This window comes from Aotus nancymaae, unplaced genomic scaffold (assembly GCF_030222135.1).
Source record: "Aotus nancymaae isolate 86718 unplaced genomic scaffold, 86718_ANA_hifiasm-v0.15.2.pri h1tg000059l, whole genome shotgun sequence".
Lineage (NCBI taxonomy): Eukaryota > Metazoa > Chordata > Mammalia > Primates > Aotidae > Aotus > Aotus nancymaae.
Window position 1 is genome coordinate 15,195,956 of NW_026988473.1, and position 24,208 is coordinate 15,220,163.

General features: G+C 52.9%; 1 protein-coding gene across 1 annotated transcript; it reads left to right on the top strand.

Moving 5' to 3' along the window:
• The first annotated feature begins 159 nt into the window (after positions 1–159).
• On the top strand, positions 160–23,298 carry ARHGAP1 (Rho GTPase activating protein 1). Its single transcript, XM_012452496.3, has 13 exons — positions 160–235; positions 5,018–5,199; positions 5,418–5,513; positions 13,160–13,247; positions 18,451–18,582; positions 19,267–19,353; positions 19,541–19,639; positions 19,912–20,019; positions 20,116–20,192; positions 20,376–20,453; positions 20,889–21,017; positions 21,200–21,303; positions 21,439–23,298. Exons 2-13 carry the CDS (start codon positions 5,067–5,069, stop codon positions 21,625–21,627), a joined length of 1,320 nt encoding a protein of 439 aa, XP_012307919.2. The 5' UTR covers positions 160–235; positions 5,018–5,066; the 3' UTR covers positions 21,628–23,298.
• The last annotated feature ends 910 nt before the right edge of the window (positions 23,299–24,208 follow it).

Sequence of the window (24,208 nt, forward strand, 5' to 3'; positions counted from 1 at the left end):
TGACGAATCGGACAGTTATGCTGTTACATCCCCGAGGTGGGCACTTAGGCGGGCAAATGCAGGAAGTGGGCGGGGCTCCTGGAAAGGCCATGTTTGTGGCCGGAAGTGGGTTGGAGGTGTGGCGGAAGTGGTTGGGGACCGAGGAGAGCGGGAGGGGGCGGTTCCCGTTCCACCTCGGAGCCGGATGTTTGCCGAGCTTTGACAGGCGTGGCAGAGGGAGCAGTGCCCGAGTGCGGTGAGCTGCTGGCCGCGGGGTCTCCCCGGGTGGGGAGGGGGAAAGGAAAGGAGCTGGCCAGGTCGTCCGAAGGCATGGGGTCCGGATGGGGAGGACCCGAGCAGATCCGAGGAGGAGGACGGCGGTGGAATTGGGCTCAGAGGCCTGGCCTTCTTGCAGGGTTTCTGCCCCATTTTGGCGCCTGCAATAAGAGGACTTTACCATTTTCGCTGCCTTCTTCCTGGAGAAAGTACTCCTCAGGGGAAAGTCCAGGCCAGATCGCTGTCATCCAGCAAGCCGGCGGGAGGGGGAAAACTCCCAGATTTGATCTGGCAAAGCACTAAGAACAAGAAATTTGAGGGAAGTATTCCTTCCTGCCACCTATTAGGCCACGATTTCAGTTCAACTTCTTAATCTGTGAAATGGGATAATTGCAAAACGCAACATGGGCTTTGTAAACCGTGAAGCTCTTTGCAAACATAATTGTAGTTGAGAGTTGTAATTGCTGTTGTATTGTGGTGGGATTTGGGTTTTTGTAATTATGGAGCTGCAACTAGAAGGCCGATTCAACACTGAGAATATGATTTTTTTTTCTTTTTTTTCTTTTTTTCTTTTTTTTTTTTTGAGATGTAGTCTCGGTGGCATGATCTTGGCTCACTGCAACCTCTGCCTCCCAGGTTCAAGTGACTCTCCTGCCTCAGCCTTCTGAGTAGCTGACATTACAGGCACGTGCCACCATACCCAGCTAATTTTTTGTAGTTTTAGTAGAGACGAGGTTTCACCGTGTTAGCCAGGGTGGTCTCAATCTCCTGACCTCGTGATCCACCTGCCTCAGCCTCCCAAAGTGCTGGGATTACAGGCGTGAACCACCGTGCCCGGCTTCTTTTGATTTTTTTTTTTAGGTGGAGTCTCGCTCTGTTGCCCAGGCTGAAGTGCAGTGGCATGATCTTGGCTCACTGCAACCTCTATCTCCCAGATTCAAGTGAGTCTTCTGCCTCAGCCTCCCTAGTAGCTGGGACTACAGGGGCGTGCCACCACACCTGGCTCATTTTTGTATTTTTAGTAGAGATGGGGTTTCACCATATTGGCCAGGCTGGTCTCAAACTCCTGACCTCTTGATCCACCTGCCTCGGCCTCCCAAAGTGCTAGGATTACAGGTGTGAGCCATCATGCCCCACAAGAATATGATTTCAAGTTGCTATCTATGTTCTGTGTAAAAGAGAAGATTATGGGAGAGGCTTTAGTTTGCTCTTTTTGGCACCTCTCTGAACCTTGAGAATTGCATGAATGACGGCCACTTAGGTAATTGTTTAGGTGCTGATCCTTGCCAAGAGACCACTACAGACAGACATGGATTAAAGCCCTGCCTCTGCTGGTTGTATGACCCTTAGCAATTGGCTTATTTTTTTCTGGTCCTCACTTTCCTCACTGTAAAATGGGCTTAACAGAACATGTCTCATCAGTGCTATTGTGAGGTTGAGTTTATGTCCCCAGTTCATGGTCCTATATAGGCCCTCAACAAGTATGCGTTCCCTTCTTCACTTAGGAGATGAATTAATTGGTTCAGTTATTCAACAAATGACAGCATCTACTATGTATCAGGTGTTATTCTGAATGGGCCAGAAGTTCTTAAATGGTGATTCTCAGAAGGTGTATGAACCTCATAAAATTGCATGCATCTACTAACTTTTCTTACGGAAAATGTCCGCAGATATTACCAGTTTCAGAAAAGTCTACAGCTTCCAAAGAGTGATTACCTAAGGTGATCCTTAAGATTTTTGTAATGGGCTGGGCTATGTGGCTCACGCCTGTAATCCCAGCACTTTGGGAGGCCAAGGCGGGCAGATCACCAGAGGTCAGGAGTTCGAGACCAGCTGGCCAACATGGCGAAACTCCATCTCTACTAAAAATACAAAAATTAGCCAGATGTGGTGGCAGGTGCCTGTAATCCCAGCTACTAGGGAGGCTAAGGCAGGAGAATCACTTAAACCTGGGAGGCAGAGGTTGCAATGAGCCGAGATTGCACTACTAATAGAGTCTCACTCTATTGCCTGGGCAACAGAGCAAGACTCTGTCTCAAAAAAAAAAAAAAAAAAAAAAAAGATTTTTGTAACGGTTTACCTGCTGAGAATGGAAAATTTAATCTCAGAGTTGGGTGTATTTTGCACAGATTAGAGCAGGCTTGTGGGTGGCTGGTGTCTTAAACAGGCAGGATACTTCATTTCTACTACTTGATGTTAGAATTTCCCTGTGCTAGCTTCCTCACCCTCCCACTGAATGGGAGTTCAACTTCTGGGCTCAGAGAAGGTAACAGCTGTGGGTTGGAGGGTGATGGGAGGGGCCAGTCTGGCTGGGAGATGGGAACAACTGGGCTTAGTTATGCTGGGAAAGGAGGTGATGTGGGGCATTGAGGGAGGTCACATCTGGAAGAACTAAGAGAGTAGAAGAGCAGTTACTGGAAAAGAGGTGGAGTTCAAGTTCAGCTCCCTTTTAGATGGTGTCCTTCTCCCTCCCTCACACCTACCCCCACTCCCAGCTGCTCCTTCTTTTTTTCTTTTTTTTGAGACAGAGTCTCACTCTGTTGCCCAGGCTGGAGTGAAGTGGCGTGATCTCTACCTCCCAGGTTCAAGCGATTCTCCTGTCTCAGCCTCCTACGTAGCTGGGATTACAGGCACCCACCACTATGCCTGTCTAATTTTTTTTTTTTTTGTAGTAGAGACGGGGTTTCACCATGTTGGCCAGGCTGGTTTCGAACTCCTGACCTCAGGTGATCCACCCGACTCGGCCTCTCAAAGTGCTGGGATTACAGGTGTGAGCCACCTTGCCCAGCCCCATCTGTTCCTTCTAATTCCGCTGTTCACTGCAGCACAAAGTATTTCCGAGCACTGGAGAATTACATTTCTGGGAGGCGCCGTTGCCTCTACAGAGGAGGAAATTTAGGCCCAAGTAGGAAAAGGACTTGCTCAGCATCTTTGCAGCTCACTGGCTAAGGCAAGATGATAATCTAGCTCTCCATACTGCCTCATCATTTCATGCCATCGAGCACCTACTGTGTGCAGAAAGACGTCTCTGGGATAGCTGTGGGTGGGGCTGAAGGAGCCCCTGTTCCCTGGCAGTGACAGGCTGAACAGAAGGGATGGAGAGAAGGCTCTGGCCAAGAGGGGGTTGCTTTGAGCTGGATTCTGTCTTTATTACCCTGCTGGAGGTCACTATGGAAGGCAGCCACCACAGCCTTCTGGTTGGACGGCACAGAGGAGTATGTAGATATTGGAGGGTTGAAGGGTTGAAGGCTGAAGGGGAGTGAGGGAGCTGGGTGTGGTGTCACTGAGAGAAATGCATTCCTACTGTGAGGGATCATCCTTTTCTGTGTTCTTTGGAAGTGATTATATTTTGATGATAAGCAGTGATAGTGGATGAGGCCAGGGGACAGGGCAAGGGAGAGGAAGAAGGTTTTTTGGCTGTTTTGGCTGGTTGGCTTTGGCTTGGGAGCATGAAACAGAGTTACCACTGAATCTGTGTGGTTGCCCTGGTGATAGGGTGCCTGTTGCTAGGCACAGGGAGAGGGCTCACCAGCCAGGGCCCTTGGCTGTGATGGGATGTGTGCGGGAGGCTGTCAAGTGGCCTCAGAGCCTGGAATCTGTGGCTCTGGGATGGCAGCTCTCCCCCTCTTCTTCCTGCCCACCCCCAGGCCTTGTCTGTTCTCCTTATCTGCCCTGCTGATTCTCTGACCATATATGTCAGTTTTGGACTCCAGGAATGCAGCTGGACATGGAGCAGCCTCTTCCCTGGGGTTAGACTGAATAGGTTGAACTGAAAACCCCCCTCCCTCACCCATGTGGGGAGCTTGTGGCAGGAGAGGGAGTTGCTTCCCGTTAGGGCTGAGAGCAGAGGTGCCTACACCCAGGCTGCATATGGCTGCACCCTTCTGGCCAGATTCCAGGCCTGGAGAAACCCAGCTTGGTGGTCGGCGCTGCCCCATGCCTGCTGGAGCTGCTCTTCCGCCAGTCACCTCCTCATCTCAGCACTCCAGACACCACGAGCATCCCCCTTTCCCATCTGCGCCCTCCAATCCTTAGGGCAATCGACCTTTCCACCTTGAAACTGATGTCAGGAGTGCTCTGCAGAGTAAGAGTGGGCTTGGAAGTCCCTAGGAGCCTGCAGACTGTCTGCGATGACTGTCAGGCGATTCCATCCCCTGTTGCTAGTTCCTGTCCTGGGGCAAACCCAGCTGGGCCCCTCAGTCATAGCCATTTTTTTTCTGGGACCCTGTAGTCTCCAGCTCCCTCCTCTCCCCTGGGCCAGGAATGAGGGATGGAGTGGCCAGGGCCACAGATGACTTTTTTCAGGCATGGGATGTGTTTGGAGACCTGACCCCTATGTTCTTTAGATTCTTACAACATTTCTACCTCTGTAACTGGTGGAGACTGGCAGGCTTCTGTGCTCAGGTCCCCACAGGAGAGGGGCATGGACCTGTGCCCTTTGCAGCTGGGCCTGCATCACTGAGCCAGCTGGATGGCAGGCGGCACAGGACCTGGCACGGCTCTTGCCTCTCCCGCTGCAGGACCTGGAGGGAGGCGCCGAGCTGTGCCATCCTCTCCCCAGCTGCCTTTTCTGGCAACATGCCTGAGCCGTGGAGCCAGGAGAACCCAGGGCTACGTGAAGCTCTTGGCGGGGATGAGGAGTGTTGAGGAATAGGGACAGGGAGCCTAGGAGAAAGAAGAGTAGGGGCAGGAGGGCACATAGTAGAGGTTGCAGAAGATGAAAAGAGCGGGTCACTGACCTGCCACCTGTTCCCTCTCCCAGGTTTCTCTTCAGGTTCTGCAGGGTGAGGCTGTGGGGGACGGGCTTGGCCATGGATCCACTCTCAGAGCTGCAGGACGACTTGAACTTGGATGACACCAGCGAGGCTCTGAACCAGCTGAAGCTGGCCTCCATTGATGAGAAGAACTGGCCCTCGGATGAAATGCCTGACTTCCCCAAGTCAGGTGGGCTGTGTCCGGTGTCAGGCAGCTATAGGTGCTTTAGAGGGGAATGCATCCCTCCTGCTGAAGGGAGATGCCAGGAGGGCAGGACGGGGCAGACCAGTCCCAGGGTTGGGCTGGGAGCACGAGCCTTACTAGGGGAAGGGCCAGACAGCATGCCTCTTGGGCAGAGCGCGGTGCCAGCCCCCTGGCTTATCCCCTGACCTTGCTGTGTTCCTCAGATGACTCCAAAAGCAGCTCCCCAGAACCTGTGACACACCTGAAGTGGGATGACCCGTACTATGACATCGCCCGGCACCAGATTGTGGAGGTGGCAGGTGAGCACATCCAGCGCTATTTTCTTAACCCACAGAGCTCCTGGCTTCTGGAAGGCAGCCCCTCACACCACAGGGGAAGAACCTGGGGACATAGGCTGGGCCCACCCTGCAGTCTGACACCTGGCCTGGAGCTCCTGAGCGCGTACACTGTTCTTTAAAAGGACAGACTCGCCGGGCATGGTGGCTCATGCCTGTAATACCAGCACTTTGGGAGGCTGAGGCAGGTGGATCACGAGGTCAGGAGTTCGAGACCAGCCTGACCGACATGAGAAACCCCATCTCAACTAAAAATACAAAAAAATTAGCCAGGCGTGGTGGCACACACCTGTAATTCCAGCTACTCAGGAGGCTGTAGGAGGAGAATCACTTGAACCTGGGAGGCGGAGGTTGCAGTGAACCAAGATTGTGCCACTGCACTCCAGCCTGGGCAACAGAGCAAGACTCCATCTCAAATAAAAAAGAAGAAAAACACAGACTGGTGATTGCCATTTGATGTGCTCACCTGCAGCCACCTCCTGACCTCTGACCCCATTGTCTCCACTTGCATGGGGCATGTGGGGAGCCATGTGGCCTAATGGCTTTGAAGTCAGAAAGCCCTGGGTTTGATCTCCAGCTCTGCTTTCTGAACTCTGATTTCTTCCTTGTGGGTTACAATAATGAACGCATGTCAGGGCCTAGGCCAGAGCCAGAGCACAGTTCGTCTTGAATAAGTGGGCCTCCCCTCCCCTCGTTCTGTTTCCCTCCTATCCCTCTACCCTAATGTTGACTTTTCTGCCCCATCAGTTACTGGGGAGGATGGGAAGTGCTGGTCCTTCTTGGGAGTTGGTAGCCCCAGGGAAGTCTGGAATGGGCAGAGCCTCTTTCCAGAAGTGGCCACATAGGCTCCCTGGAGCATCAGGTTCCTGCCAGATGTGCTGCCCTGCTGAGAATGGGTGTGGAGCCCCGCTTTGGTCTCTGTCTCAGGGAGCTGCCTCTCTCCTGTTCATAAGCGGGGACCCAGAAGAAACCAGGAGCAGGGGAGTCAGGCTGAGGAGGTGGTTGCTGCCCTTAGGGCCCCGCTTTAAAAGGAGCAACTAGAATCCTAAGATCCTTGTCTTTTCCCTAACATTTGTCCGTCCTTGCTGGTGAGGCCAGGCATTTATAAGCAGGGTGACAGCGGGGCCCTGCTCTGAGGCATTGGCGTGCGCAAAGAGAGGCAGGTAGACAGCAGCCCTGGAAGAAGCCCGTCCAGCCGTGGGATTGCTGGGCTCGGAGAGGCAGGGGCAGTTGAGAGGATTGCCCCGAAGGTCAAAGGTGTTTCCTTGGCATTTGTACTCATGCTGCCTGCCCTGGTCTGAGTTGAGGGCCTTAGCTCTGGCCTCACTCGCCCTCTGCAGAAGCAAGGCTGAGAGTTTTTTCCCTGGCCTGGTCCTGAATTCGACACAGGAGAGTCACCCTGAAGGTTCTGAACCTGACTGGGGTCTGGGAGGCGCCTGGTGTGGAGGAGTCTCTGTCCTGACATCATCCTGGCCTGTGTGGTTAAGGCAGAGCTAGGGGAGCCTGCCCCTCCCCACTTCTGCAGGTGATGTCTCTTTCCCCACATCCCTGGCACAGAGCTGCAATTTCTTTCTATTTCCCCAGACTGTGATGAGCCTGAGGGGGCCCAGCCAGGTAGGTGTCCGTCCTGGCTCTCTGTGCTTGGCCACTCTGGGCTGCGCCTCTGGGGCTGTGAATCAGGAAGGGCTGTGAATCCGGAGGGGCTCTTGGTGGAGGCCAGATGGGGCTAGCTTAATTGTGGCCCTACTCTGGGAAGCTGGGAGCTGGTGGTGCCTGGGAGCCGGAAATAGCAAAAAATTTATGCGAAGTGGGGGAGGGAGGAGGGGAGGGCTGTGTGGGGACACACCCAGAACCCAAAGGGAAAGGAGCTCCCAGGAGGGTCTGGCCCTGGGCAATGGCCTGGCTTGAGTGGTAGCTCAGGGACCTTCTGGGTGATAGTGTCCCCATGGGTGTGCCTCCCTGATTGCAGAAAGGTGGCTGGATTGGCATCACCAGGCATTAATTTGATGAGCCCACTGTGGGGGTGTCCGCGAGAAGACCTTATTGGAGGGGAGGGAGGGTTATAGCCTCAGCTCCCCTGCAGCCCCTGTTCTCCCTGCCTGCAGTCATTGTCATGCCCCAGGGTCAGATCTGACTCAGTCCCAGTGGGTTCTTTCCAGTGGTGTGCTGGTAAATGGCTCTCTGGAGAGGGAAAGAAAAGGCCACGATTTGTAGCGTTTGCAGTTTCTGCTTTGCAGATCTCTAGCTACCAACACGACATTAACTGGCTTGCAAAATTCCTGACCATTGAACAACTCAATGGCTCCACCATTGAGCCAGATGTGTGAGCTGGCTCTAACTCGTGACCGGCTCTGTCAGCTCAGCCCTACCTCCCAGGTCCCAGGCCTGCCCAGCCGGTTGTGGGTGGGGCTGGTCTGTCAGCCCAGAATGCCTGGGGAGACCTGTTGCTGATTAACTCCCCAGCCACCCTGGGAGAGTTCCCGATTGGTATCTGGGGAATGCAGAGGCCTCCTTCTCAGGTGGCTTGTCTCCGTGGTGCTTTGCACAAATGCTGCCCTTCCCTCCTCATTGAGTCTTCTCCCCAGTGCCCTGGAGACACTAGAGCTGCCAGCTCCTTTGTCTGTAAAGCTCCTGGGCAGGGCCAGGCACAGTGGCTCTTGCCTGTAATCCCAGCACTTTGGGAGGCTGAGGCATGTGGATCATGAGGTCAGAATTGCTTGAACCCAGGAGGTGGAGATTGCAGTGAGCAGAGATCATGCCACTTCACTCCAGGCTGGGTAACAGAGCGAGACTCCGTCTCAAAAAAAAGTGCACATGCTTATAATATTTGTCATATGACATCACGGAGGTGCTGCATTTGCTGAGTGCATTGGTGGAGTCTGGTTGAGAACCCAAAGCTTCCCATTTACAAAGTGCCGCGGCCAGCTGAGAGATGGCACCACAGGCCTCCAGCCCGCACCCCAGCAGCATCCTTAACCAGTTGCTACTTCTGAAATTCCAGAGCCAGGGCCCTCAGACTTTCTACCCTGGCTGAATCCTGAAATCTGCCAGCCAATGAGGCCTGCCTTGCTGCCAGAGCAGGTGTGAGGTGTGGGGACTCACAGACTGGAAAGAAAGATTCTTTTGGAAGCCCCTGTGATCCTTCCAGCATTTCCCCCATATCCAGGGCATTTCCTCTGCCTAGAAGGAGGTAGGCAGATGAGGCCCCCTCTCCCCAGGCTGGCGGTAGGCATCCCAGGGGTTTCTGAAGCTCCAGACTATAGTGAGGCTGGGCTTGCCAGTCTAACCCTTTGTCCCTGGCCCCTGCCAGTCTGCTTTTCCTTCCACTGTCAGAGCCAGTGGGAAGTGAATCAGAGCAGGCACGTAGCCTCAGATTGGGAACTGGCCTCAGGGGATCTCAGCACCTCAGGATCTAGGCTAGGGTATGAAAGAGAGCAGGTGTCACCTAGATCTGCCGGGATGGAGCTGCACCTTCTCTTCAAACAGGCTGGTAGAAGATTCTCTACTTGCAAATCTGGTGAATTTCTGTCCTGAGCTTTGGGAAACTCACTGTCTGAAGCAGTCTGACCTGTAACCAAAGCATAATCAAGAACAAACACAGAGGCTAGGCACTGTGGCTCATGCCTGTAGTCCCAGCACTTTGGGAGGCTAAGGCGTGGATCATCTGAGGTCAGGAGAGGAGCAGACTTGTCTAGAGAAAGGCCTGTCTGGTGTGAGAAACAGTCGAGCTAGCCTGGCATGGGCAGGGCTGTAGGCACTGCTGGAGGTGTGCCCGGTGAGAGCCTGGAGAGGCCTGTGAGCCCTTCCAAGGAGCACTGATAGGACTGGGGCCCTCAGTGTCTATCTGGGGAGGGTTCTAGGAGGAAAGGAGGATTCAGAGCAGTAGAGTGGGGACAGGTAGGTGTTTATAATCCTCTAGGGCTAGAAGATGGACCAGGTTAGGAGGGGATGACAGAGCTGTCTGGGCTTGGTGGGCTGGGCCTCAGACCCTGGCCTAGGAAATTCTTGGAGGGCCCTGGTTAGGACCTTTTAGAGCCAACAGAACCAAGCAATGCTTTGGATGGAGATGGGAGCTTTGGGGGATTGATGCAGAGGCTGACATGGTGGTGTGACAGCCGGGAGCAAGGTACTAAATCAGGCCCAAGCACCAGCAACAGGCAGGGATTGGAGTCGCCCAGCACATTCCAGAAGCCTCCCTGAGCCCCTCCACTGAGGCTTGCCTCAGCCCTAGAGAAAAGGGTCAGTACTTTGGAAAAACACTGACTCCTGGGGGAGGATCATGAAATCATGGCTTATGAAATAGCAGGAGACGCTCAGCAAGGCCTGGGGCTGTCTGCAGTCCTGGGAGATGGAGGAAGGGCGACTTCCCCTGCATTCAAGGTTGAATAAGTGGCTGGGTGTTGTGGCTCATGCCTGTAATCCCAGCACTTTGGTAGGCCAAGGCAGGCAGATCACCTGAGGTCAGGAGTTGGAGACCAGCCTAGCCAACAGTGAAACCCTGTCTCTACTAAAAATACAAAAATTAGCTGGACATGGTAGCTTACACCTGTAGTCCCATTTACTTAGGAGGCTGAGGCAGGAAAATCGCTTGAACCCAAGAGGTGGAGGTTGCAGTGAGCTGAGATCACACCGTTGTACTCCAGACTGGGCGACAGAGTGATACTCCATCTCAAAAAAAAAAAAAAGTTGAATAAGGGGTCTTTTTATTCAGCTCTCAGATGGCAGGGATTACACAAGTTAGTCTCGTGTATTGGGAGAGGCAGGAGGGTAGAGGTGAAGCGAAGTTCCCTAGCGAATGGGGGAGTGGGGACCAGGCCCTGCCCCCATCGAGCGTTGCTTAGAGTCCTTCATCTATGCTGACCCTGGAAAAGCATATTACATTAGGGCACAATAGTGTACATCTCTGGAGCTTCCCAGCTTCAGAACAGAGCCAGATGGTCAGGCCATCAAATTGTAACTTTTTGGACAAACATTCTTGAGTGATTACACCCAAATGAGCATTTTCCCACAGCCATAGCATAATAAGACTCCTCTGAACCACATGTTCTTTAGAATATCTTAATGAGAAAGGATAGAATGCTTAGAAACCTACAGAAGTTGCCGGGTGCAGTGGCTCACACCTGTAATCACAGCACTTTGGGAGGCCTTGGCAGGTGGATCACCTGAGGTCAGGAGTTTAAGACCAGCCTGACCAACATGGAGAAACCCCGTCTCGACTAAAAATACAAAATTAGCTAGGGATGGTGGCGCATGCCTATAATCCCAGCTACTTAGGAGGCAGAGGCAGGAGAATCACTTGAACCCGGGAGGTGGAGGTTGTGGTGAGCTGAGATCGCACCATTGCACTCCAGCCTGGGCAGCAAGAGCAAAACTCTGTCTCAAAAAAAAAAGAAAGAAAAGAAAAAGAAACCTACAGAAGTCAATCAGAGCCAGTTAGGTTCATAATTCTAGTAATAAGTTGGGTGCAGTGGTGTACACCTGTAGTCTCAGCTACTTAGGAAGCTGAGGTAGGAGGATCACCTAAAGCCAGGAGTTTAAGAACAGACTGGGCAACACAGTGAGACCCCCATCTCTTTAAACAATTTCTAGTAATAAAATCAGAAAGTAATTGTCAGTGGTCAGAAATGAGACATGACTGTTAAGTAATCAGACTAATTCCTCAGTGGCCTCAAACATGCTGAGAAGGTAACTTCAAAAGGCTTTCCAAATACACGATTCTCAGCGGGGTGCTTTTTTTTTTTTTTTTCTGAGACGGAGTCTTGCTGTGTCACTCAGGCTGGAGTGCAGTGGTATGATCTTGGCTCACTGCAACCTCCACCTCCAGGGTTCAAGTGATTCTCCTGCCTCAACCTCCCAAGTAGCTGGGATTACAGGGGCCTGCCACCACACCCGGCTATTTTTTGTATTTTTAGTAGAGACAGGGTTTCACTGTGTTGGCCAGGCTGGTCTCGAATTCCTGACCTTGTGATCCACCTGCCTCAGCCTCCCAAAGTGCTAAGATTACAAGCGTGAGCCACCGAGCCTGGCTGAAAAAGTGTAGACTTTTAAGATGACTATTTGGCAAGATCTCAAATGCTTTAGTGAGCTTTGCCTCCCCCCACCCCCCACCCCGAGACAGAGTCTCCCCCTGTCACCCAGGCTGGATGGAGTGCAATGGCATGATCTCAGCTCACTGCGATCTCTGCCTCCCAGGTTCAAGCGATTCTCCTGCCTCAGCTTCCCAAGTAGCTGGGATTACAGGCATCCACTACCACGCCCAGTTAATTTTTTGTATCTTTAATAGAGATGGGGTTCATCATGTTGGCCAGGCTGGTCTCAAACTCCTGACCTCCTGATCCACCGACCTCAGCCTCCCAAAGTGCTGGGATTACAGGTGTGATCCACCAGGCCTGGTCCTAGTGAGCATTTTTAAATAATTGAGAAAAGATTCATATAACAAAATCATCAGTTTGCAGTGTACAATTCAGTGGTTTAGTATTTAGTACATAATGTCATACAATTATCACTGCCAACTAACCCCAAATCATTTTCATCACCTGTACCCATGCACATCACCAAACCCTGCACCCACTAAGCAGTCAGTCCCCATTGCCTCCTCCCAGCACCTGGAAACCACTACTTTGCTTCCTGTCTCTATGCATGTACCTATGTAGACATCTCATGTACCTGGAATCATAGAATCAGTGGCCTTCTGTGACTGGCTTTCACTTGGCATAATGTTTTGGAGGTTCATCCACATTGTAGCCTGTGTCAGTACTTCATTCCTTTTTACTGTCAAATAGTATTCCATTACATAGATGAACTACCTCCGTTATCCTTTCATCCACTGATGGACGTTTGGGTTATCTGCACCAAGCATGACTGTTTTGTTTTTTTTTTTGATGGACATTTGGGTTATCTGCACCAAGCATGACTTTTTTTTTTTTTTTGAGACAAGAGTCTTGCTCTGTCACCCAGGCTGGAGTACAGTGGCACCAGCTCGGCTCACTGCAACCTCTACCTCCCTGGGTCAAGCGATTTTCCTGCCTCAACCTCCCAAGTAGCTGGGACTACAGGCATATACCACCACTCTCAGCTAAGTTTTGTATTTTTAGTAGATATGGGGTTTCACTATGTTGGGAGGGCTGGTCTTGAACTCCTGACCTCAGGTGATCCTCCCGCCTTGGCCTCCCAGAGTGTTGGGATTACAGGCGTGAGCTACTGTGGCCAGCTGGCATGACTTTTGAAAAAGGGTGTGGTGGTGCTCACCTATAGTCCTGGCTACTTGGGAGGCTGAAGCAGGAGGATCTCTTGAGCCCAGAAGATCAAGGCTACAGTGAACCATGATGGCACCACTACACTCCAGACTGGGTGAAAGAACAAGACTCCACTAAAAAAAAAAAAGTGATTTTTTTTTTAATACCCCAGCTCAGTAGCCCTGAAAGCAAGCTGTCCCCCTCTTCAGTGGCACACACTTGAGTGTAGGAGGCTGCCTGGAGGTGTGTCTACATGGGCACCCTGGCCCCTGTGCTAAGTGGTTCAGATCCGCAGGCCTGGCCCCTTTAAGTTCCTCACCCCACTTCTTTTGGTTCCCCCTCAACCCACCGCGCTCCATCTTTCTCCACACCTAGGAGATGACAAGTATGGGCGGAAGATCATTGTGTTCAGTGCCTGTCGCATGCCCCCCAGCCACCAGCTGGACCACAGCAAGCTCCTGGGGTGAGTACCTGCGGGGAAGTGTGTTGGTGCTCTGCCCAGATCACCAGTGTAGCCTAATGCCACGTTCTTCACTGTCCCACCCTGCCTGGGAGTGCTAGGCCACCTGCCTTAATGCCTCCCCTCTTCTCATGAAAGAGCTGGTTTCTATTTAGGGGAGAGCACTGGACGAGGAGTCAGATCTAGTTTCTAGTTATTGAAACTGGGTGACCTTGGTAAGCGTCTTTAAGCCTTGTTTTCCTCTCCTTTGAAAAGGGATAATAATACAGGTGTCTTTCTTTGTAGGAGTGAGAAACAGCACATGAAAAGGAAGGACTTTTGTCCAAATGTGAGGATTGACCATTAGAATCCTCTGGTGCTGGCCAGGCACGGTGGCTTACACCTGTAATCCCAGCACTTTGGGAGGCCGAGGTGGGCGGATCACAAGGTCAATAATAGATCGAGACCATCCTGGCCAATGTGGTGAAACCCTCTCTCTACTAAAAATACAAAAATTAGATGGGCGTGGTGGTGGGCGCCGGTAGTCTCAGCTACTCAGGAGGCTGAGGCAGAAGAATCACTTGAACACAGGAGGCCAGAGGTTGAGGTGAGCTGAGATCACACCACTGCACTCCAGCCTGGGCAACAGAGGGCGACCCTGCCTCAAAAAAAAAAAAAAGAATCCTCTGGTGCTTCTGAGATGGTTACAGTGTTTATCATTTCTAGGAATAATTAGTGTTGTGTTATTTTGTGCCTTTGGTGTCAGTGGTTTCTGTACCTATGTGGGTTCTGTGAGCTAAACATAGTTAACAGCTCTGGCTGGTCCAGACACGTCCTGATTCACATCTGAAGGCTGGTTGAATGCAGAGGCTTGACAGACCCGTTCATGGCTGTGCCAGCTCTGGGCCCACAGGCGAGCACACTCAACTCCTGCTGCTGTCCTCAGGGTGTGTAGTAGAGTGAGACCATCTTGCCCTTCTTTCTTTTTTTCTCTCAGCAAAGTTTAGGAAGATGCACTTCTTTCTTGACCAGTTTAAAGCACTCTCTGAAATGTAAAATTCTGGCACTGTCCCAGGCAGCTCTGCGAGATCCTGAGCTCTGTGAGATCCTGAATGGTTGGGTATGAGCAGGAGGAAGTAGGGGCTCAGGACAGACCCAGAGGGCCTCAGCAGAAGGGGAAGGGCCTGAATTTGGAGTCTCAGCCAGTCCTGGGCAAGCCAGGGCCACAGGCTGAGTCTTCCAGCATCATCTAGGAGTTCTTTCTCTCTGGCCTTCTGAGTCCTCTTCCCACTGCTCCTCAGACAAGGCAGGCAGAGCCTTGTTCAAGCCCGCCACGTGGTCCAGCCAGAATGAGCAAGAGCTTGGCCTGAGGCTGGCGGAGGCACATGGCCTTTTCTCTAGTTCTTTCTGTGTCTGATGGACCAGGCGACAACCTTCTGGCCAGATAATAAGTAAAGTGGGAGGAAGTCAGTGGATGGGGCTGGAAAGCACCCAGTTTTCAGGAGGCAGCTTGCTGAGGGAGGCCACACGTACCCCAGGGTATCCTTGGCTTCAGGAAGTCCTCGTGTCAGCTGATGCTTGTCCTCTGTCACTTCCCGGCCTGGTCACAGTCCCTGCTGAGGGCAGCTAGGTGCTTCCATCATGGAGCACTTTGTCCCGTTTTCAGTAGATTATCTCAGACTTGGCTCTTCCCAGCTATCCACTCAGATCTGGGATGTTGAAACAGAAAGTGCCTGAAGCTCGGAGTCAAATTCAAAAGACACTTAAACTTCAGCTCTGTACCTCGTGCTTTGGGGCAGGTCTTTTTCAAGCTTTGTAAAAATGAGACTTGTGGCCGGGTGCGGTGGCTCATGCCTGTAATCCTAGCATTTTGGGAGGCTGAGGCAGATGGATCACTATGTCAGGAGTTCGAGACCAACCTGACCAACATGGTAAAACCCGGTCTCTACTAAAAATACAAACATTAGCCAGGCATGGTCGTCCGCGCCTGTAATCCCAGCTACTCAGGAGTCTGAGGCAGGAGAATCACTTGAACCCGGGAAACAGAGGTTGCGGTGAGCTCAGATCATGCCGCTGCACTCCAGCCTGGGCGACAGATGGAGATTCTGTCTCAAAAACAATAAAAGATACAAAACATTATAGAGTTCCATAAATATTATAGAAAAAATAGGCAGTGACTACATGAAGAAGAATTTTTTTGGGGGACGGCATCTCACTCTTATTGCCCAGTCTGGAGTGCAACGGCATGATCTCACCTCACCACAACCTCTACCTCCTGGGTTCAAGCAATTCTCCTGCCTCGGCCTCCCGAGTAGCTGGGATTACAGGCATGCACCACTACCCCCAGCTAATTGTATTTTTAGTAGAGACAGGGTTTCTCCATGTGGGTCAGGTTGGTCTCAAACTCCCGACCTCAGGTGATCTGCCTGCCTTGGCCTCCCAAAGTGCTGGGATTATAGGCGTGAGCCACCACACCCTGCCCAGTTTTGTATCTTATATAACATTTTTTTCTAAGCATTAAACATTCTTCAAAAATATCATCTAAAAAACATTCTATTGACATCTAATATGCTGACATAAGAGTGAACAACTTATAAGTGTACTGTGTGATGAATTTTCAAAAACCGAACCCAACTGTGTCACTCACACCCCACAAAGGGCATAACCGCTGTTCTGACATCTGACTTCACAGATTCATTCTGTCTGCAGAAACGTCCTGTGAGCTCTTCTATTTATGATTGTCACATGATTGATTTAACCAATTCCCTGCTGTTACAGTTAGCTTTGCCACTAGATTTTTCCCCCCCATCATAAAATGGGTCACGAAAAACAGCTTTCTACAAAAATGTTTCTGTTCATCTCAGATTGTTTCCTTAGGACAAACTCCTAGACATATATATACATATTTTTTAAGACGGGGTTTCACCATATTGGTCAGGCTGGTTTTGAACTCCTGACCTCAGGTGATCCGCACGCCTTGGCCTCCAAAGTGCTTGGATTACAGGCGTGAGCCACCATGCCCGGCTCCTAGACATATTTTTACAGGATCAGAGAGTATGAGCATTTTATAGCTTCTGATAAACATCACTTTATTTCCCTACAAAAGGCCATAACCTCTGTCAGTGGATGAGAGTGTCTGTTTTCACTACAATCTTTGCTATTTTCGTAGTTGGAAAATGCAATCTCTTTATGGGACAGCTCTTTTTTTTTTTAATTTTTTTTCGAGATGAAATCTCACTCTGTCACCCAGGCTGGAGTGCAATGGTGTGGTCTTGACTCACTGCAAACTCTGCCTCCCGGGTTCAAGCGATTCTCCTATCTCAGCCTCTTGTTAGCTGGGACTACAGGCATGTGCCACCACACCCCACTAATTTTTGTATTTTTAGTAGAGACAGGGTTTCACTGTGTTGGCCAGGCTGGTCTGGAACTCCTGACCTCGTGTTCCACCCGCCTTGGCCTCCCAAAGCGTTGGGATTACAGGCACAAGCCATCGCACCCAGTCTATGGGATGGCTTTTTGTAAACTGCAGTGCTCAGCATGGGAAAGGGGTAAATGGCCATATGCTGGGGATCCCAGCATCAGCCACCCCACACCTGCCTGTGCTGGCCCAGCCTGGCACCCACGGGCTAGTCTTGAGCATACTCTCTCTAGATTAGGCCAAGCTCTGGCCACTTCCCCAGGCTGCTCTCCTTCCCTGCCTCCCCTTGGAAGTCCTTAGCATTCTGCCTGCCCAGCCTCCCAGCCTGGATGTCACCATGGGAGCCTAGGAGCTGTTTGACCAACTAGAAAAAGGCCTTTGCACGTACTCCCCTCCCTTTCCCCAGTTCTCATTCATTCCATCCATACCTCTCAGTGTGCTCAACACCAGGTGTGTATGTTTGTGCTGAGCTGGTAGATAGTGTGTTATGCGCACAGGGAACCAGAGGAGTTGGGGCTCTTTGGTCCACTAAAGGCCCAGTGACTGGAGCAGGTGACTCTCTGGCCACTCCATCCCCTCTCAAGGGCACAGTGTTTTACCCCTGGCGCTGGAGTTCATGTGTAAAAGGCAGAGCTGTCCCGTGGTCAAGAAAGTGGGCTTTGTGCTAGGTGCAATGACTTCTGCCTGTAATTCCCCAGCATTTTGGGAGGCCAAGGTGGGAGGATAGCTTGAGGTCAGGAACTCAAGACCAGCCGGGGCAACAGAGTGAGACCTTGTCTCTACAAAATAAAAAATAAAAAAATGAGCCAGATGTGGTGGCTCACACTGTGGTTCCTGCTACTCAGTAGCCTGAGGCAGGAGGATAGCGTGAGCCTGGGAGGTCAAGGCTGCAGTAAACTGTGATTGTGCCACTGTGCTCCAGCCTGGGTTACAGTAAGACCCTGTCTCAAAAAAAAAAAAAAAAAAAAGGCAGGCTTTGGAGTTAGACACTTTACTTCCAGGATCTACCACAAGCTGTGTGACCTTGGATCAGCACTTGACCTCTCTGGTTGTTGCCTTCAGTTGTAAGATGGAGATTATACCAGCCTCAGTTATGAGCAAGGGATGAGCTAATGTATGCAAAGTGCTTGGCAGACACTAAAAGCTTAATACTGAGAAATGGTGGCACATCATTATTACTAATTCAGGGAAATCCCTGATCAGGGAAACATCATTCCCATTCTTGCTGCAGGCCTCAGAGGGCCTGGGTTAGGGTCCAGTCTCCTGTTTGTGCTCAAGAATGAGAACTGTTATTATTATTATTATTGTTGAGACAGAGTTTTGCTCTTGTTGCCCAGGCTGGAGAGCAGTGGCACAGTCTCAGCTCACTACAACCTCTGCCTCCCGGGTTCAAGCGATTCTCCTGCCTCAGCCTCCCAAGTAGCTGGGATTACAGGCATGCATCACCATGCTCAGCTAATTTTTGCATTTTTAGTAGAGATGGGGTTTCACTACATTGGCCATGGCTGGTCTCGAACTCCTGACCTCAGGTGATCCACCCACCTCAACCTCACAAAGTGCTGGGATTACAGGCATGAGCCACTGCGCCTGACCAAGAGCTGTTATTATTATTGTCGTTCCTCCACTCAGCCACTACCCTGGGTCTCCTCCATAGGAACCTGACTGATTGCGAGCCAGAATAGACCGTGCTAGGGGAGGACCCGTGGGGAAGGGGCTGTGACATGGTGGGAGATTCCCGGGGCTGCTTTCTGTCTTCGTGGGGCCACGCCTGTGCACAGGGTGGGCCTGAACTTGGCTTTTCTCTGGAAGGTACCTAAAGCACACTCTGGACCAGTACGTGGAGAGCGACTACACACTGCTGTATCTACACCACGGCCTGACCAGCGACAACAAGCCCTCCCTCAGCTGGCTCCGTGATGCCTACCGGGAGTTTGACCGAAAGTGGGTTGGGGCATGGGGCTTGCGCAGGTGGATCCAGAGGCAGCGGCTCTGCCAGCTTCCAGGCTGTCCTCCACTTGGGCAGGAGCTTATTCCAGGGCAGGGGGTGGCAGGTTTTATATGTAAATGAAAAAAATCTGCAGTCAGATCACCCTGGCCTTAGAGCCCAGTTTCTCCGCTTATTCGCACTCTGACCTCTCGTTTTACTTAACCTCTCTGAGCCTCCTGTTTTCTAATCTGTAAAATGCGATAGCCATGGCCCTTACTTGCCTGGCATGCTGGCTGTGCATGTTCAAATCAGAAAGAAAGTATGCACTGAGGCCGGGCACGGGGGCTCACGCCTGTAATCCCAGCACTTTGGGAGGCTGAGGCGGGCAGATCACTTGAGGTCAGGAATTCGAGACCAGCCTGGCTAACATGGTGAAACCCCCATCTCTACTAAAAATACAGAAATTATCTGGGTGTGGTAGTGGGTGCCTATAATCTCAGCTACTCAGGAGGCTGAGGCATGAGAATTGCTTGAACCCAGGACGTGGAGGTTGCAGTGAGCTGAGATCGTGCCATTGTACTCCAGACTGGGTGACAGAGCAAGACTCTGTCTCAAAAAAAAAAAAAGTAGCCCTGGGACCCTAGTGCAGCGCCTGTCCCACCACACCTGCTCCTGAGTTGCCCCTTCTGCCTCTGCAGGTACAAGAAAAACATCAAGGCCCTGTACATCGTGCACCCGACCATGTTCATCAAAACTCTGCTCATCCTCTTCAAACCCATCATCAGGTGAGCGGCCGCGGGCAGAGCAGGGCCAGTGGTCCCGGCTTGCCTAGAACTCTGAAGCCCGAGGCTGGGCAGCCTGGGGACCACCAGGTGCGGCTGGGCCTGGGTCTGAACTGGGTGGGTGTTAGGGGCAGAGTGGAGGCCACCAGAAGCAGGGACTACCAACCCAGGCCCTTTCCTCTACCAACAGCTTCAAGTTTGGGCAGAAAATCTTCTACGTGAATTACCTGAGTGACCTGAGCGAGCACGTGAAGCTGGAACAACTGGGGATCCCTCGCCAAGTGCTCAAGTGAGGCGGGCGTGGCGGCCGGGGCGGCCGGGGGCTTGCACAGCCCGGGTAATGAGGATGCGCGTCCTGATTCAGAGACCGCGTGGGGCTTAGGCAGAGCCAGGCTGTGTCCTGACCTCTCCCAGGTCTTTGTTTTCTGCTGTGGAAAGCCGAGTTGTTAGGGAGATCGCCTGAGACAATCCTCCTGACCCAGCACGGTCAATGCTTGGTTGAATTGGCGGAGCAACTCCAGAGCCAGGCAGGGCCTGATCCACCTCCCTCTGCTCCTGCAGGTATGATGACTTCCTCAAATCCACACAGAAAAGCCCTGCGACAGCCCCCAAGCCCATGCCCCCACGGCCCCCCCTGCCCAACCAGCAGTTTGGGGTGTCGCTGCAGCAGTGAGTATGAAAGGTGGCTGGGCCTCGGGGGCGGGGCGGGGGTTTTGGGGTGGGCGGGAAGGGCTGCAGGCCCACCCACTGGCCTTGTTCTCGCAGCCTCCAGGAGAAGAACCCAGAGCAGGAGCCCATTCCCATCGTGCTGAGGGAGACTGTGGCCTACTTACAGGCCCATGGTGAGTGCCGGACCTCCCAGCTCCTGTTGGGAAGCTGGGGAAGCTGCCAGGCAGGGCAGAGGGAGGTCCTGCAAGCCTCAGTGCCCCCACCCAGCCCTGCCTAGAACTCCAAGACAGAGCAGGGGCAGGGAATCCAGCCGGTGCCCAGCGCTCCGAGGCTCACCAGGCCCTACTGTTTCCCAGCTCTCACCACCGAGGGCATCTTCCGGAGGTCAGCCAACACCCAAGTGGTCCGGGAAGTCCAGCAGAAGTACAACATGGGTGAGCGGCCCAGGGCTGCGGCAGGGCCACGCGTGTGACTGGTAGGGGCTTCTCTGCCCTCTGCTGCCCTGTAAACAAGGGTCTCAGAGTCTCTTCCTGCTAGAGGTTTCCATAGCACTTGGTGTCACATAAGTCCCACTTCTACCAGGCCTGCTGCCTCATTCATTGGTCCAGCTCCCGAGACCTGGGTGCAGGCACATTCAGAAGCGAGGAATAACGGTGGGGTGTGCTGGGCCCTGCTCCACCCAGATGGCCAGAACCTGCATTCTCTGGTCACCGAAGAAGAGGGGAGGCAGGTGCCAGAGGGTGCCCCTGGGAGGAGGGGCCTATGCAGGGTCGGTCCAAGGGCGATCAGGCAGTGGGGCCTGCGTTGTCTCCAGATGGGTGCTGCCCTTCAGGCTGCGCCAAGCTCCTCTCATGCTGCCCCCACCCCAGGGCTGCCTGTGGACTTCAACCAGTACAACGAGCTGCACCTGCCAGCAGTCATCCTCAAGACCTTCCTCCGGGAGCTTCCTGAGCCCCTGCTTACCTTTGACCTCTACCCCCACGTGGTGGGCTTCCTCAGTGAGTCCCCCTATCTTCTGTTGAGCCTGAGACTGGATTTGGGGCGGGTGTGCTGTGGGCTGGCGGGCCTAGGTGCCTCCCAGGGAGGACAGCTGCGGGGGGGTCTCCCCTGTAGCATGCGTCAGGGCTTTCTGAACCAGCCCAGCCCAGGGCCCCTGTAACCCGGGCCCCCTTTTCTCTAGACATAGATGAGAGCCAGAGGGTGGCAGTGACACTGCAGGTCCTCCAGACGCTGCCCGAGGAGAACTACCGGGTGCTTCGTTTCCTGACTGCTTTCCTGGTGCAGGTGAGACCTTGGACTTGGCCTCTGGGGTGAAGGGAGGGGAAGAAGGAGCTGCTGCCTCTGTGCCCTGGTTGGGGTTGCTAGGAGTGGGAAGCAGAGTCTGTGGCTCTCTGCTGCAGCCCCCGATTCCCTCCCCAGATTTCTGCACACAGTGACCAGAACAAGATGACCAACACTAACCTGGCTGTTGTCTTCGGCCCTAACCTGCTGTGGGCCAAGGATGCGGCCATCACCCTCAAGGCCATTAATCCCATCAACACCTTCACCAAGTTCCTTCTGGATCATCAAGGGGAGCTGTTCCCTAGCCCGGACCCCAGGGGGCTCTGAGCCCGGCCCCTGCCCCACTAGCTCCTTCTCTGATAGCCTGGGTTTGGACTCTTCCTCCTGCCATCAGGGGCCATGAAGCCCCCTGGAGAGAGATGCTGGAGCCGCCCATTAGGCATGCTCTCCCCCACCTCTGTCCAGCCCACCTCATGGCCCTGGCGGCCTCGCTGTTACCGGAAGACGTTTTTCTTCGCCTTACACTTCTCACTGCCTCTCTGGACACCCGGCTTTTGCTGGGCTTTCCAGAGCTGGGCTTGGCTCTTCTAGCTGGAGAAGGACTGAGCCCCAGTAACCCCTTTCCTGCTTTTTCCTGCTTCTGTTTCCCTGACAACTGTGGATGAATCAAATCACTGCCGGCTGGGCTGGTAGCAGGGGCCGGTCCTCCCCTCCAGATTGCTGGGAATGAGCAGCTGAGCTCCTTGGTGTGGCCACTGCCCCACGCCGAGGCGCCTCCCTGTCTGGTTGGCTGCTGTGCTTTGCCCTGCTTTGCTAAGTCCCACTGCGTGAAGGAGTGCAAGCACCCCTGCTCCTATACTGACCCCAGCAGTTCAGCCTGGGGTATTTCCCCTGCTGAGGAGTGACAGGGCTGGAGCCTGTGTCTGCTTTCTGCCTCCTTCTCTTCCATGAAAGGTCAGCCTTTCCCAAGTGATACTGCCCCTGGAGTGTCCCAACCCTCTGGTTCTGCCAGGAATGGTAGCTTGGATGACAGGGCCGAGAGTCCCAGCATCCATTTGAAATCTCCCTCCCTGCCTCTGAGTGTGTGGTGGGATCAGTGACTGGCAGGGTCAGCCTCTCCCTGCCTGGCCTCCTTTCCCACACAGGCAGATCCTCAGCCTTCAGGTTCTTGTGGACCTGCCTGTTGTGGAGTCACACTGGCCCCTGCTCCGACCAGAGGTGACTCAGTGCTTCAGGATCTGTGTGGCTCCTTCCTCCAGCTGGGGTACTCTTAAAGAGGCTGGGGTAGAGGCTGAGTGCCCATAGGAGGGCAAAGATTGTGCTGATTGATAGATCAGCTCAGATCGGTGGGTTCTAGCAGTTTCCCCAGGGGATTAATGGGGCTCTAGGGCCCTGCTGTCTTTCAAGGAACTCCGACACCAATTCGACCCCAATGATGGCTGATCTCTCCCGCTGTCTCGTAAAATTACACTCCTTCCTGATGAACTCTGGGGACCCCTCTTTCTGCAGCCTTGTCCTTGGGGAGTAGAGGGAAATACCTGCAGTGACCCTGCCCCCACGACATTGGCCAGGCAGGACAATTACAGAGCCTGTACTGTGGGGATCCTCACTGGCCAGCCCAGCCCCATCTGCAAGCCAGGCTGGGCCTGGGTGTCACTTCGCTGGGCTCTCCCAAGGCCATCAGCAGTTAATACCCCCACCCCCACCACTGGGGGCCTGGGCTCTCTGTCAGTCCCTTGGTCTCTAGCCTGGGCCTGGGCTTCTCTGCTGCCCACCCTCCTTTGTGTATCAAGTGTCGCTCACAGCCCCATTCACTGGGGAGCCTTTCAGATCTATTTGGTCTTTCTTGTGCCCCCACTGGTCTGTACGCCGGGGAAGGGGCGCTTGTACTGTGAATCCAGTGTTCACATTCACACTTAATGACTTCCTTGGCACAAATCATGTATTTCACCATGTGCACTTTTTGTATTTCAATAAAAATGGAGATGCAAAACTGCCCATCTGGATGTTGGGGAAGTGAGTGGGGCGTGGAAGTTGGGAACTAGATGGGAAGTGTGGTGCCATAGAGGAAGAGGAACAGATGGGACCTCAGGAGGTCCCCTCTCCAGTCCATCTGTCGCTTCCTCATCTTGTGCACTCGAGTGGTGATGAGGGCAGCTTCCTGAGCAGCTTCTAGACATGGAAGTGTCCACAGCAACCTTCCCTTGTTTGTACCCCCAGTATTCCAGCTGGCCACCATGTACTATATCCTATGACCAGGGCCTCTCCTGTTTCCCAGTTGGAAGGTACCAGAAGTTTGAAGGGAACTTAGATTTATCTAAGGCAAGTAGGGGGATGAAAAGCGTGGACTGTGGTGGACAATGGTGTGGGATCTGGGGTTACATGAGAGTTAGAGTCCTCATTCCCTCATGTACCAGGTCTTGCCAATAATCCCCGGCTTACCCTGTGATTGCTGCTTCATCAGAAGATGGTCCTCTGAGGATCAGAAATCATGCAGACACCCCAGGCACGTGGCTCACACCTGTAATCCCACTGCTTTGGGAGGCAGAGACAGGAGGATCACTTGAGCTCAGTTCAAGACCAGCCTGGACATATATCTCACATAGTAAGATCCTGTCTCTACAAAGCCTAAAAAATATTAGCCAAGCATGATGGCACACGCCTGTGGTCCCAGTTACTAAGGAGGCTGAGGTGGGAGGATTGCTTGAGCCCTGGAGGTCAAGGCTGCAGTGAGCTGTGATTGCACCAATGCACTCCAGCCTAGGTGACAAAGGGAGACCCTACCTCAAAAATTAAAAATGTAGACGGCATCTAACATCACAAGTATGCAGTGGTCATGTGTGAATGGTGCAGCAGCTGGGAGAGGGTCACTCAGCCCCTGAGCCCTCCCCTCCACACCACCCCTTAG

Excerpts from the sequence above, each read along its gene's own strand:
- ARHGAP1 (XM_012452496.3), top strand. The coding sequence starts at position 5,067 with ATGGATCCACTCTCAGAGCTGCAGGACGACTTGAACTTGGATGACACC. Across the intron at positions 13,248-18,450 it reads GACCACAGCAAGCTCCTGGG|GTACCTAAAGCACACTCTGG; the intron begins GTGAGTACCTGC and ends TTTCTCTGGAAG. Across the intron at positions 20,454-20,888 it reads CCAGCAGAAGTACAACATGG|GGCTGCCTGTGGACTTCAAC; the intron begins GTGAGCGGCCCA and ends CCCCCACCCCAG.